A 14,330-nucleotide genomic window follows, 5' to 3' on the forward strand; every position below is an offset into this window, starting at 1 on the left:
TCCCTGGAGTGTTGCTACATGTTAAATGATACCTTTACATATTTTACAGAAGTCTCACCTATATAGAGATTAATTTTATGCAGTAGATGTGTAATATCGAAGTTTGAACCTAGCTAAATCATTATAGTACCACTTACTAGGTTGGTAAATAGTATACTAGACCATGTTGCTGTTTTTTTGCATTTCAACAGTCAAGTGGGTTTCCATAAGTATAGTTACAGCCATAAACAGGAGCAGGTCAGCACACTGGATGGAAGGTTCTGATTAAAACCAGTTATTAGTTCTATAATGGCAGCTTTGCATAAGTACAAAACAAAAGCTTCACATTTACCAGCTCTAGTGGTCCATAAAGTGTAACACATAACAATAAAATGCACAATTGCAATACATATATGTAAAGTGTTCTACCTGCCAATAGATTTGAGTTTCTATTTGACCAGCCTAGTGAGCAAAGTGTTCCTGCCACACAGAGTAGATAATTTGGTGACTTTACTGCTTGTTAATTAGAACTGGACAGGTTGTCAGAGCATGGTCAATTCGGAGCAGAATCTGAGAAGATTGGGAGTGAAGCTTTAAAATAACCTGTTGCAAATCTGAGCAAATTCAAACTGAGTGTATAATAAAAAAAATGCATAAAGAAATGTACCCTTTACTGAAATCCCCATGTCAGAATGATTGGTAGATGTGGATTTAATAGGCAGCTGGAGTTATATTTAATAAAGTTTTCTGTAGAAGCCCATTTACACCACATGTGTTAAGGTGCCCATACACTGCACGATTCTCTTACGAGAATAGCGGGAAATCCCGCGATCGTACGAGAATTGGGCAGTGTGAATGAAGGGTGCAACCGTTTCTACTGTACGGTCACGCGTCTTTTGTCTAAGGAGCACGCTAGAAAACCAGCCAAAAATCTTACGATTTTCGGCTGGTTTGAATGATGCTCGGGAGACAAATGCCGACCGGGCCGATGTGCGCACGCGCACACTGCCCGTTCAGCATTGCGGTCATCGGAAGCCCGCCCCTCAGGGGGGGCGGGCTTCCGATGATCGCAAGTACGATCTGCCTGTCCAAGATGGGCAGATCGTACGTTTTTTAAATTACTTTACAACCATCGCAAGACTAAGGTCTTGCGATGGTTGTAAAGTGTATAGGCACCTTTAGGCTGAAGTGTAGGCCAAACACAATGACAAGCTGAAATCCATTGTTTCTAATAGGCCCAGTTCACACCAATGTGTTCATATCTCCTACATTTCTTAGATGAAAAAGAGGCACACATTGTGGACACACCCATGCCGTGTCTCCCGTTATGCCAACCATTAATAATTTATATGCCAGAATGGAACAGGCTGCATTTAAAAGTAGGCCAGCGCCCTGCTATGCTCTACAATGCATCATAGCATACTGCAGCTCGTGTGTTAAAGAAATCAAGATAAAGTGTTTTGCTGTGGAAAAAATACACATCAACGTAACAGCACAGAGTATATACGTACTTACCTCTCTTACTACCTGCTCCACGAAAATATTGATCCATTGCTAAGGAATCATGCAAATGTCAGTTTCCCAGTAGACTGTGGGGGGCGATTTCTCAGCAATGGAATGGCGGGGGTGTTCAGGAGTGCAGGCAGCAGGAGAGATAAGTAATTACTCTATTCTTTTCCAGTTTAAATTTCACAACATGGCCGCGTCAAGATTTCTTTGAAAAATAAAAAATATAACAAAACCAATGAATACATAAACAATTGGATGTAAAGAATAAATCAGCTTGACTTTCTGTGACTTAGAGAGGCAAAGAGTTTCATAGATTATACTTGTTCATGAAAGTGTGTGAAATAATAACTGCTAGCTTTGCCCCATAACTATGCAGTTCTTACTGTCATGATCAAAAAAATAACGTGTGCATTAAAACTCAACTCCATGATCCCTGTCACTTTTTACCTTTATATCCCTTTCCCCTTCCACAAGAACAACACATTTAAAGAAGACTTTTAACCATAAACATATTTTATCCATCCTACCCCTCAGGGGACAAAGTGCATGCAGCACTTTATCCCATTTTATAGGTGCTGTAGCTCCAGAGCTAGCTCTCTCCACTTCTGTCAGATTCCGCTGCTTTGTAAGAGATGAATAATTAATTAGCACTGATTGACAGTGCTCGTCTTTGCACCAGACACTTGCCTGGGACCAGTGCCCCACAGCACATACAGAGGGAAGAGGCGTGTGAGAGTGACTTCCATGAAAACATAAAAACACATAAAAGTGAGAAAGAATGGTGCGTGCACAAAAGAAGGAGGTCTGCCAGACCTCCACATTAGGACAGCACCAATGCTACTTATTCCAGGGGGGGGGGGCAGGCCTGCACAAGTCTCCTGTTTTGCTTTTTAACAAATTCAACAAGCACTGTGTACTGACCGAATCCACTATGTGGAGCGCCTCTATAGCTAGATGTGTGTCAGTAGGGCTTGACAAGCATGTCCATCATGCAGTTACAGCAAAGGGGATAGTAACAAAAGAGCTCTACTTGAACTACACTGTAGGAATGCCCACAAATCGGGCTTCTGGCAGGGGTGGAGCTGACAGGCAACAATTGCAGACATAAAGAACTTATTTACAGGGGAATAATTCAGCAGTTCTTGCAACAAGCAGATATATAGATAAGCAGGGAGATGGCAGGAGGATCTGTGCAGGTTCTGCATCATGCGTGTTCTCTGATGTGGTGGGTGTTTATGGGTGGAGGAGGACAGAGCTGTTACCTGCTAGCTGAAAAATGTCTACATATCTAGCCATACATTACTCTTAATGGATCTGGGTGGTACGATAAGTTGTACATGTCACCACTCTCCTTCTGTACAGTACACAGAGAAGGATATGAGACTGGGAGCCATTTCTCCTTATGGTTGCACAGACAGGAACAACAAAGAACAAGCAAACATAAGAGGCATGTTTGGGGGAAAATTGAGAGGGGTAGAACAAATGTAATTAAAAAATGAATAGTATTTTTGAACAAGAGAGAACCTTGATATTATATTGATATGACATTCCTCCTGGCTGGAGTTCAGCTTTCAATTGGTCACTAAAGTTAACATCGCCAATTCACATTTCAGTCGCCTTGATAGATGAAGTTATTCATGTTAAATGTAAAAAAAAACAGGTTTGATTCTGTGGCAGGGATAAAGGTTGCTTGCTATGGAGGACATTCAGGACATTACTAAAAGGCAATAACACATGGTTTACAATTACAACCCTGTGAAGACAGATTACATTAACACAATATTTCCACACTAGAATTGAATAGGAAAAATTGGACATGGCCCAGAATTTGAATGATCTCAGAGGCAAAATTAAAATGCAGTGGAAGAACATTTCAGCATACCACAAGAGTCATGACACAATGGTCATACTTTGAAGCTGTGATTCTCAGACTTGGACACACGCAAAGGTTTCTTTGCATATTTTTAATCTTCCTGAACTTATCAATAGAGCAGTAACAAATTTCTAAAACATCTCTTCAGAGCCCTGTCAATTAATCTTGGGGAAAAAAGTGTTCTTTAGATTTTAGGAGTGTGATAGAGTGAATATGCATGGCTCTACATGACTCTGAAACAGCTGGCTGTATACAACCTAAACGGTTAAATCCACCAGTCATCTTACAGCAGATACAAAATGTGTCCATAAGTTTGTGGACACCTGACAACCAAAAGTATGTGGACAATATTGAGTTCAGGTGTTTTCAGCAAAGGGTGCTGCTAATGCTAAAGCATACAATGACACTGTAGACAGTTGTGCACTTCTAACCTTGTAGCAACAGAATGGCAGACATGGCACATGCCCCCTGTGCACAAAGGTACCGTAGATCTATAAAGAAATGGATTGGCAAGTTTGGTGTGGAAGATTCATTTTTTTTATGAATTGAAGCCAGGTCTGCCTGTGCAACATAAGTATCTGACCTCACAAATGCTCTTTTGGCTGAATGTTGGCAAATTCTACCAGACACACGCCAACATCTTGTGGAACATCTTCTCCAAAAAGTAGAGGCTGCTAAAGCCGCAACGAAAGGGGCACAACTCTATATTAATATCCATGGTTGATCTACTGACCGGGGTGTTCCTAGACTTTTTGCTGCATGAGTTGAAAACAATAATGTAAACAGTGTTAGCTCTGGCAGTGTGCGATACCACGGCCACTGGCGGAGCTGCCACAGGGCACTAGCCTGCCCACTAACATGCAGCATTTTAGCATACAGGCTAATGAGCAGTGTATTTCTAACTGCAGACTATTGTTCTTTCTTTCTTCTATGTTTGTTTTTCATTGTATAACATTGGATATGTAAACAACCTGTCATGTGTGCTATGTAAACTAATGAAAATTACTACTGTGATCTTTTCAGATGTAGCATGCAGTGTGCTCTGTAATACTGTGGCAGGAGATCAAACTATCCAGTAATTTACATTGTCAGATGCATTGTCAAAATTGCCTGCGTGGCCTCATCTTTAATTTTACACTACCAAGAAAAGAACTGAAATAACATACTGCGAAAGAAAAAAACGTTTTTGAGTTAGGCGTAAACACATTTTTTTGTCAGTACTAAAAAATACAAACAGTACTATTCTATTCTTCAAAGATTTTACTTAGCACTGACTTCATTCCATCCTCACCCAGCTGCTACTTTTCTCTGATGTCTGAAATTTGAAGGCATACTGGAAGACTTATGTAACAATTGTACAGACACTTGCTCTTCCCAAATGCGTTGAGTCTTACCAATTATTACCCTATGCACTGCTTTAAAGTAAATATAAAGCCAAAAGTTTTTTGTTGTTTTTGTTTTGGATAGAGTAGGGCAGCGTTAAAGAGACCCTATGACTAGACCATTTATTTCAACAACAATCTTCCAGGGATCCCAACCTAAAAAAAGTAATTTCAGGGAGGTGCCCTGTGCACCCCCCCCCCCAAATCCAGGGGGGAGCACCCCCCTGAAATGATGGCAGATAGCAAAGAAGCTAATGCTTTCCCTTTCTATCTACTGGTTTTTATTTTTAGTATTCTGACAGCTGCTGCCATCAGAATAATAAAAAAAAAAACAGCATAGGAATGTATAGCTAGATCACTATTGGCTATTGCAACTTGCAATAGCCAATAGCAAGCTGCCTATTGCACCCGCCCTCTGCTGCTGTCAATCAGCAGAGAGAGGATCTGATGGAGAACTTCAGGCCCACCTCTGCTGATTGACAGCAGCAGTGGGCGGGTGCAATAGCTAGTCTGCTATTGCAAATTCAAATAGCCAATAGCAATCTAGCTATTCACTTCTATGCTGTCTTTTTTTTTTTTTCACTCTGACGGCGGCCAGCGGCTCCGATATCAGAGTAAAAAAAAACAGCGGGGAAAGGTTTGCTAGATCGAGCAGAGTAAACCTTTCTGGGAGAAAGTGTTTCTCTCCCGGGCGGCCGGGGGCCGCTATCTAATAGCAGGAGACTCCCGAAACGTCAGCGAGAGTTGGGATGTCTGATTTTCCCATAGGGTTATATGTGCATTTAACATATTTTCCCTACCCCTTTGGCATACGTGCTGCTGGGTGTTATCTGGATCCATGTCATATTAGGGGTCCAGAATAATGTCAAGCTGACAATGCAGATCCCAGAAAAATGGTGCCCTAACACTTAGGTCTAGGTGTATAACTAGAAATCACAGGCTTCATTGAAGCATTTTCCCTACCCTTTTGGTCACCTCTGCAGAAACCAGTACTTTAAAAAGACCCTGTCACCAAGCCATTAATTACAGCAACAATTGTTCAAAAACATTTGTGCACATTTAATATATTTTAGGCATGTTATTTGTGTGTAAAAGCCTCCCTTGTGTAGACATCCAAAAGACCTGAGATTGATGTTGGGTGCCACCATCTTGGATGTGATGTCAGCAGCCCCAGCAGATTTAGAGCTGTCATTAGAGTGTCTAGGGTCTATAGTATTTCCTTGCACTCCTTCCCTGGCAGCTACATAAAAGGTTATGTAGAGAGGTGAACAGAGGAGCGGAGGACTGGCCATCACTGAAATACACTTGCAGAAGAGGAGAAGGTTGTGACATGTTAAGCAGTGGGCTGTGCTAGGGAGTACATATTTCAAGCATTTTATTTACCTGTAATAGTCTGCCTTGCGTAGTCACCCAAAAGTCCTGAAACTGCTTCTGAAGGCCCCCATCTTAAATGTGATTAAACAGCCCCAGAAGACTCAGAGCTGTCACTCAAGTGACACTTAATAGTATTCCCGTCGGTCCCCCATCAGCTACATGAAGGGTTATTTAGAGAGGTGAGGGGTGGAGGAGCTGGGCTATCATAGACAGTAGTTAGACACTCCCAGAAAACAAGAAGGCTATCTAGTGTATGAAGGGAATTGATTCTCCTGGAGTAGTCAAATTTGCTAGCAAGTTCAAAGGCACTATACAAGTGAATACAAAATCATTTATGGAGTAGAAAAACGCTGAAAAGAAGCATAAAAAATATTGTATCTGTTGCTTGCAAAACATTTTTTTATGTTGGTGACAACATCTCTTTAAAATTGTTTTTTTTTTTTTTTTTTACATCTGTATTTGGAAGATTCCCCATCACTTCCTGTCCTGTAGGAACAACAGGACATGAGAGGAAATATCTCCAAAGTGAGGGAAACCCCTCTCAACAAATAACATTGTCACAGAAATCCGTGTTCCTATTAGTAATAGTGAAGATTTGCCCTCACTTTAAGTTTCTTTACACTTATTAAATGTTTCTAAAAACATAAAGAAGACTGTATATTCCATATGACCTTTGAATGTGTCACATTACTTGTATAAATAGCATATATACCTTGGCAGTATATGGACATTATATGGCTTACTTAAAGAAGAACTACTGGGGAAAATATTATTAACCATTGCAGTGGGGCTACCCCTGCACTGCAAGGAGTAACTACTTGTTTTAATCTAGGGACTAAAATATAAAGCTATACTCACCCAAACCTTGGAGCCAGGGGGCTGTCACAGTGCTAACTCAAGACTCTTTTCTCCTATGCTGCAGTGATGGTATGTCCCTCGGCGTCCTCAAGTCCTATACAATGTGTATAGGACATGAACAGTATATAGCATGTGATGACTCGAAAATCCTTAGACAGCTGCAGCGAAGGGGGAGAGATACTGGAAGGACAAGTCTAACAGCAAGCTGTGACTCTCAGACTTTGAAACACGCAAAGGTTTCTTTGCATATTTTTAATCTTCCTGAACTTATCAATAGAGCAGTAACAAATTACTGCTACTGGAAGGACCAGTCTAACAGCAAGTCGGCTCGGAGGATCAGGTGAGTATAACTTTTTATTTTCCAACCTAGACCAAAACGAGCAGTTAACCCATGCAGTACAAAGGTAGCCCCACTGCAAAACTTAATAATATTTTTCCCCGGAGTTCTGCTCTAAAACACTTGTCTTGGTCTCTTGCATGACAAAATCATACTGTTCAAATCCATAACACTTCTCTAATTAGATCAGCAATCGTCTGAGCCAATGGAATCACTGAACAAACGTATATACTAAGCCTTCTGATTGGTTATGATGATATTAAATCATCAGCATAGGCTTGAGAATTTTTTTATATCATCCTACAGATTAACCTGCACATTGTCAAGCAATTTCATTTTCCATTTTCATCATTTCTTATTTCAACCACAAAGCAATTTTCGGCGCTGATCTTTGAGAGCTCCCATTGAAACGGTGGCGTTCCGCTGAAGTGGCAATTAAACAGTATATAAAAACCTCTAATCATGAAACATCAGGAGCTGACCTGGTTTAAACGTGCAGCATCTGGCTCTAGAAAACTAGCCTCGCAGCCATCTCCCGAGGTGCTAACATTGTTTTATGGGCTAATACTTTATTTTAAGTGCCCCATCATTACCAAAGTAATTTTGCATTCATGGCAAGCTCCTCTGTTTTAATGAAGTTACTTGGTATGCGCAGTTGTAGTGCAGATGCATTTGTACGCTTGATCCTGTCATTTGACATGAGGTAATAGAATCTTGAGGTGAGCTTATTAATATGGCACTTTTTATTGCGGAAAAACATAATGCCCCATCCATGAGGAGAGGGTGGAATCCGACGTGTTAGTGAGAATTGGATGATCCAGTTGGTGCTGGCTCCAAAAATTGACCTGACCTATTGTAACTTTCTTTGAAATAAACGACTTGACAAGTTACTTGTATTAGATTTCCTTTTTAACCTACTATATTGTTAGCTGGACTATAAAATTATTAAATTACATGTAATAAAAGGAGGGAATTTGTGTGTATATGTATATCCATATATAGTCTTATTTAAATCACTGTTTAAAAAAAAGAAAGCTGCTAGCTGCTACAAAGTGGAGGCACCTAGAGGTACATTTGCTCGTATTGCCTTTTGCTTCAGCTAAATGGTGGGCTGTACTGAATAGGCAAAGCACTGCCACTTCCAGGTAGTGGTAGGACCAGCTCACCTCACACACATTCCTATTGCCCAAGGAGGAAGGCCATCATAATGCTGAACCAATAGAAATGTGTGGAGAGGGGATGCAAGAGGACACTAGTAAGCTCCTAGATTGCCTGGAACTGTTGGAGCTTTGACTATTTTGAATGGCACAACATTTTGGTGCAAGTTACGCTTTGTACCTGCTAGGAACTTTTTAAACTTTATTTTAGAGATGGACTGGTTGTTAGGGAAGTTGCCACCATTCATATTAATGGAAATAAATAAAGTAGATAGGTATCTGTGGCACTACCTCCCTTTACAATCAGCCCACCTCAGCATGGCAGAGGTTAATGAACTAAAAGCTGCAAATCACATGACTTTATGGGAGAAGGTTAATTATAGATTGGAGAACGTTTTTAAATAAGATCTGATGGGTTTCTTTTTATTGTTTGTAACTTAGTACATCCTTATATACGGTATACTGTACCTTCTTAAATGTCATTAAGCCATCTGACAAATAACTTGTACTTTTTTGCTTCTCAGATTGATACTTTGGCTGCTGAGTACCCAGCCATTACAAACTACCTCTACCTTACCTACAATGGACAGGTATGGTACTAAAATACATTTTGGGGCTATTAATCTAGTTTAAGGCCAAAAGCTTGAAAGGATCATTTCCCCCCATAAGTGGAAGTTCATTTATTGGTAAACTTTGTAGGGCTGACTGACTTATGATATCTCTGGAATTTTCACGAATCCTCATATTGTTCTTGGATCAATTGCTGCTATTCATGGGGTTTTCGCTCTCCTGTTGCATTCTAAATAATATCAAAAAAGAAAAATCTGGCAGGGAGAATTTGACCGCCCTGTAATCGTATAACATACAATTAAACGCGGTGTGCTGTCATTCAAATGTAGTGGCTGTTACACGATCATTAACTTGAGTGGATTACAGCTGTTGCTTGTAAATGGCAGATTAGGGTTTCCTGCTGCAGGAAATTGCAAGTTCCTGATACAGGAATCCTTAATCGCGCCTAAAATATAGGTGTGAATGGGGCCTGATATGTCTGAATGAAACTCTTTTTATTTGCCTCACCCCTCCTTAAAGGAGAACTATGAGTTGAGTGAAAATCCCTCATCCTCATAGTTCGAGCTAACGTGTGACAATGAAACTGTCACATGTCGTCTCAATTGATCGGGAAGCGAGCGAACACATACCGTCGCTCGCTCATTTCTTGATCATCTACCTGCAGAGAGCAGTGACTGTCAGTCACGGCTCCCTGCAGGGATTTTCCCCCTCCCCGCTCTGATCCTCCAGCGCTGACTGGAGGAACGGATGGTGGAGGGTCCGGGCACAGATGGCTCTGCCTCTAGATAGGCAGAGCCAGCTGTCACTCACGAAGCTGGGTGGATCTCGACAGTAATGTCGGGATCCGTCCCGGCTGCGGCGGTCTCAGTATACCGCGAGCTGTAGTTTACAGTATACTGAGCTTTGGGTCACGGGAGGACGCTAGTTTGTGTCCTCCTGTGACCCTTAGGAAAACTATGGGGAAAAACACTTACCCCATAGTTCTCATTTAAGGCACTTAAATTCATTTTTAAGACTTAACTCCTGAGTTTAGTGTCACTTTGGTAAGTGATCAGTGATCTTGGTTGCTTTAGAAAATCAACCACAAAAAGTGGAATCCTTCTTTACGAAAACTATGGGGAAAAACACTTACCACATAGTTCTCTTTTAACTATTGTAAACTAACACCCTCTACCCCAGCTTCTTACTTACCTCTGTAGTAGTGTTGCATCCTGCGGCAATGTTTATACCACCTTTGGCCGGAGGCCCTTTCGGCACCATTGCAATATGGCTTCATATGCTTTTATGGGGCTGTACTGAGACATGCCTTTTTCTGGTGATGGAGAAAACATTACACTAGGACATTGCTCTGCTACAGAGGAAAATGAAGCTGGGGTAGGAAGTGTTATTGTAGGTTAGTACAAGAGGGGTAGGTGGATTAAAAGGAGCTTTCTTAAAAGGTACAGTTGACTTTTAAAATAAAAATATGGTCTTTTTGAGAGGGTGGGTTAAATACAGTCAATCCTGTACGTTGTATTTCATTTTACTTACTCTACATAAAATAGTAAAATGGCAAACTACAGCAATAATTTAAAGCTGTCTTTTGCCGTTGACAATGCTGGAAGTTTATTCCCAGAGATGGTTTTGTTTATAAACTCATTGAATCCCATATAACTCATCACACTTGCACCCAAGCCAATGTTTAGTTTAAAACCTAAATCAATCAATATATTTATTTTGGTGACTCCCTTTGAGAGGCAAAATGAATCAGGTTCTTTAGTTGCTTTCTGATTCTAAGCATTAGACATTTCACAGCTATTTTACACAAGAGGTTATTCATTACAGCAAAGTGAATTGAACATTTGTTCAGTTCAAACATCTATTCATGTGCAGAGGAAATATAAACAAATAGGAGTGTTTCCTGGACATGATTGGATGTTTGAAGCCAACCTAGGTTGCTTTCATGTTACTTTGGCAAGTCACTACCTTTTGGCTGACTGCAGTAGAATTGGTAAAATATGCATTGGAAAGTCTGGATGTCTTTCTATTGCAAGTCCATGGGCTGCCTGTTATATAATCTGTGATGGAGTACAAGAATATTTCTAATTGAGGGAGCTTCAATCAAATTTTATAGCACTGTAGTCCAAAGAATATCCGAGATTGCCTTTAGTCCTAAAAATGCTTGAAACTATTCTTCTTGTTCTGTTCAAGGAAAATGTCACACTGAAGGGTAGCCATTATACTTTTGGGCTAAAGATTTACAAACGTAATGGAATCATACATTTTAAAGACACTCAGAAATATACTGAGCACCATCCAGTAAGGATTTTTATGATCCATTTCTCTTCGCAATGGTTAATACATCTTCTCATCTCTCTTCCAGGAGCATGATATAAAGTTTGATGACCACGGAATGATGGTTCTAGGTTGTGGCCCGTATCATATAGGTATTGTCTGAGTCCAGCTATCTTCCCATTTTATGTACAACAGAAAAGGTTTATAAAGCAAATCTGCAATAAGAGGTGTTTACTGTAATTTGGAGTCAAAGAGAAGTTTAGAAAAGTGTTTTTGGTCTCTCTTTTTCTGTTTCTCTCACTCTTTTTTCACTGAAAAGCTCCCAACTTATTTTAAGCTGTGTTGTTTCTTATTACCTGAATTTTTATGTTAATATACCCATGATCTCCGGGCTTCTAAAGAAATCAGAGAAAAAAGAATTACTAAATATTGCAGGGTTTGTAATTCAATGCAGTCTTATTTTCAGTTAATAGGTAGGATGAAGAATAGCTGAGTTTGGGCATGTGTTAGCATGGAACACACAAACCCCACAAAAACATAACTGAAGGCTCAAAAAACGTGGTCTTGTAAAGCACACAGGGGATAGGGGATGAAGGACTGGGTGCATGGAAAAAGGACACCTTGTTTTTCAGCCAGTTAAAGCATGTTGACTACAGCTCATTTTTCTATGTGGACAAAAAAAGTTTTCTTGCCCAAATTGTGTCTATTGACACCAGACCAGACAGAATAATAATATTACGTGGCTTCATACTATCTATTATTTTCCTGGGCCTTCATGACGGTTTGCACTGAAACAGCAGTTTATATTTATTCTAATAAGACTACGTGAATAAATTACATGACAATCTTACTAGCAAATCTGTAGTTTAATCACACATGTACTTCAGTTATGCTCATAATATACCAGCTACCGCATCTACGTAGATGATTTGTACAAGGTAAAGGTGGCTATATAATATTGGACACCTTGCTATGCAATACCTAAACTTTGGTTACCAATAATGTTGCCTATCTAGTAAGAAGGGCCATAACTTTGTGTCAGTAAAATTGTTTGACCACTGGTACATTGTACAGAGGTTGTCTTATCTATTTTGCATCCTCCGTAACAAGACAAATCTCCTTGTCTTGTGTCTGGGCTGCGCTGGAAAAAAAATGGTCAGCGCAGCCATAACGCATCTATTATGAATGGGCCCTTAAACTGAATAATCTCAAAAAACATTTTGTAGTACCCTTGAGGAATTTCTTACCTAATTGTTTTCTGGCTAAACAATTTCATACTCATTCATGATGGTAGCCCTTATTATTTAGTTTTTTGTTGACCTTAGAACCTTTGTGTCGTAAATGTCCCTTATTAAGGTATTTTATGAAGATAAACTGCTTTTATATATGTATGTGTACTGGAAGACAAAAAGCTTACAAGGTATCCTGACACATTATTGTGATTAACAAATAGATTGCCTCCCATACTGTGCCAGGCTGATCTATGAAAAACTTCCTCATCTTCAGATATTATCACTTCCAAAGATAATTATCTCAGTTCCTAGAACCTTTAATGAGACACATTTTCAACACTGGTGAGAAGCAGAAATTACATCTGGCCAAACACACCATCTCTTTCGCTTCTAGTAAAGGAACGACAGTTGGTGCAGCCATTTGTTCAGATTAACACTTTCAGCCGAAATGACTTAAACGTTGCTGTTTGATGGGAAACAAATGTTTGATCCAAGATGACAGTTATACACAATCCAATTGCGTCTACATTTAAAAAAAAAAACTGTTTATATTATATACAATGTTAGCTAATTATATTAGCTCCAGCTCTAGCCAAACTTTTTTTCCCCCATTTGCGGGTTACAACGTCTGTTGGCTTTCTGTGTCTCAATTTGAGATTGTCACATTTTTTACCAGTCCTGGTGACATGGTGTCCCAGTAACAGTAATTATGTAAAATGCCTCCAATGTGATATCAGGTAAGTAAATTGCTTTTTACGTAGAGTAGTGAAGTAATAGAACATATGACATTGTTTTACTGTTGTCTGGCTGTTCTTGTCTGAAAGACAATTGTCCCTTACTGTACTTGTCTTAGTGTCACTGAGACAAGAAATAAAAAAAGTCTCTTCTTTGAGGTCAAAGCAATGATTTTTAACCTCTCCTTGTGGTAGCCAAAACTAGAAATGATTTTGACTGGCATTTGGTTTAAAGGGTGAAATCTTTTCACCTGGGTTCCCATCTCCATCTACCTGCATCTATTGCAATAGTGTCTCACAGTGTCTCGGCCTTTTGGCTAAGATCAAGTGTAGTATCTGTTCTTATCAGTTGTTGGAGGGGAGAGGATGTTGCCACCCGATGGGAGAACATTCTAGTACCCTCTGACGTAATGGTGGGTGTCGGAGGACGGTTCGGTCAAGAAGGAGTGGGATTCCCCTGCTGTTGGCAGAATGTGATATAATTGTGGATAGATGAAAAACCTCCATCCTTTTCCGTTATAAACCTTTGTCTTTCTTTATGATACAGGCAGTAGTGTTGAGTTTGATTGGTGTGCAGTTTCCAGCATCCGCACACTGCGTCAGCTTGGCAAGAAAACTGTGGTGGTGAACTGCAACCCTGAGACTGTCAGCACAGACTTTGATGAGTGTGACAAACTTTACTTTGAAGAGCTTTCACTGGAAAGAATCATGGATGTGTTCCAACTGGAGGTGAGTGACACATATCGTAAACTTTGGGAATTTTCTATGAACTTAGGACAGCAGTACATTCAGCCTAGCATATGCTACACATTGTAACAATTCATTGCAATATTATTTTGTGGATTGCTAAACAAGTTATTTTAGATTGAAATCTAACACGGTACAACTATGAAACGAAGTACAGCAATAATTGACTATTAATGTGTCAAAATTTTGAGGTCGAGTCAACATATTAACTAATTTATTTCTATATACAGAGCCTGGAAAATAAGGGTAATTCCCAGACCGTATACAATTTTTAAAACCTGTTTTACTTTGTAAATAGCAACTA

General features: G+C 39.9%; 1 protein-coding gene across 1 annotated transcript in view; it reads left to right on the forward strand.

Annotated features, from left to right (window-relative positions):
* LOC108802193 (carbamoyl-phosphate synthase [ammonia], mitochondrial) overlaps nucleotides 1-14,330 on the forward strand; it is a gene marked incomplete at its 5' end in the record, with an annotated part of 46,234 nt that overhangs the window by 2,427 nt on the left and 29,477 nt on the right. The window contains 3 exons of the mRNA XM_018574062.1: nucleotides 8,994-9,059; nucleotides 11,402-11,465; nucleotides 13,827-14,008. Of these exons, the coding sequence (XP_018429564.1) occupies nucleotides 8,994-9,059; nucleotides 11,402-11,465; nucleotides 13,827-14,008 (312 nt within the window). The remainder of the gene's footprint in view (nucleotides 1-8,993; nucleotides 9,060-11,401; nucleotides 11,466-13,826; nucleotides 14,009-14,330) is intronic.

This window comes from Nanorana parkeri, unplaced genomic scaffold, assembly GCF_000935625.1.
Source record: "Nanorana parkeri isolate BGI_ZX_2015 unplaced genomic scaffold, ASM93562v1 scaffold2705, whole genome shotgun sequence".
Lineage (NCBI taxonomy): Eukaryota > Metazoa > Chordata > Amphibia > Anura > Dicroglossidae > Nanorana > Nanorana parkeri.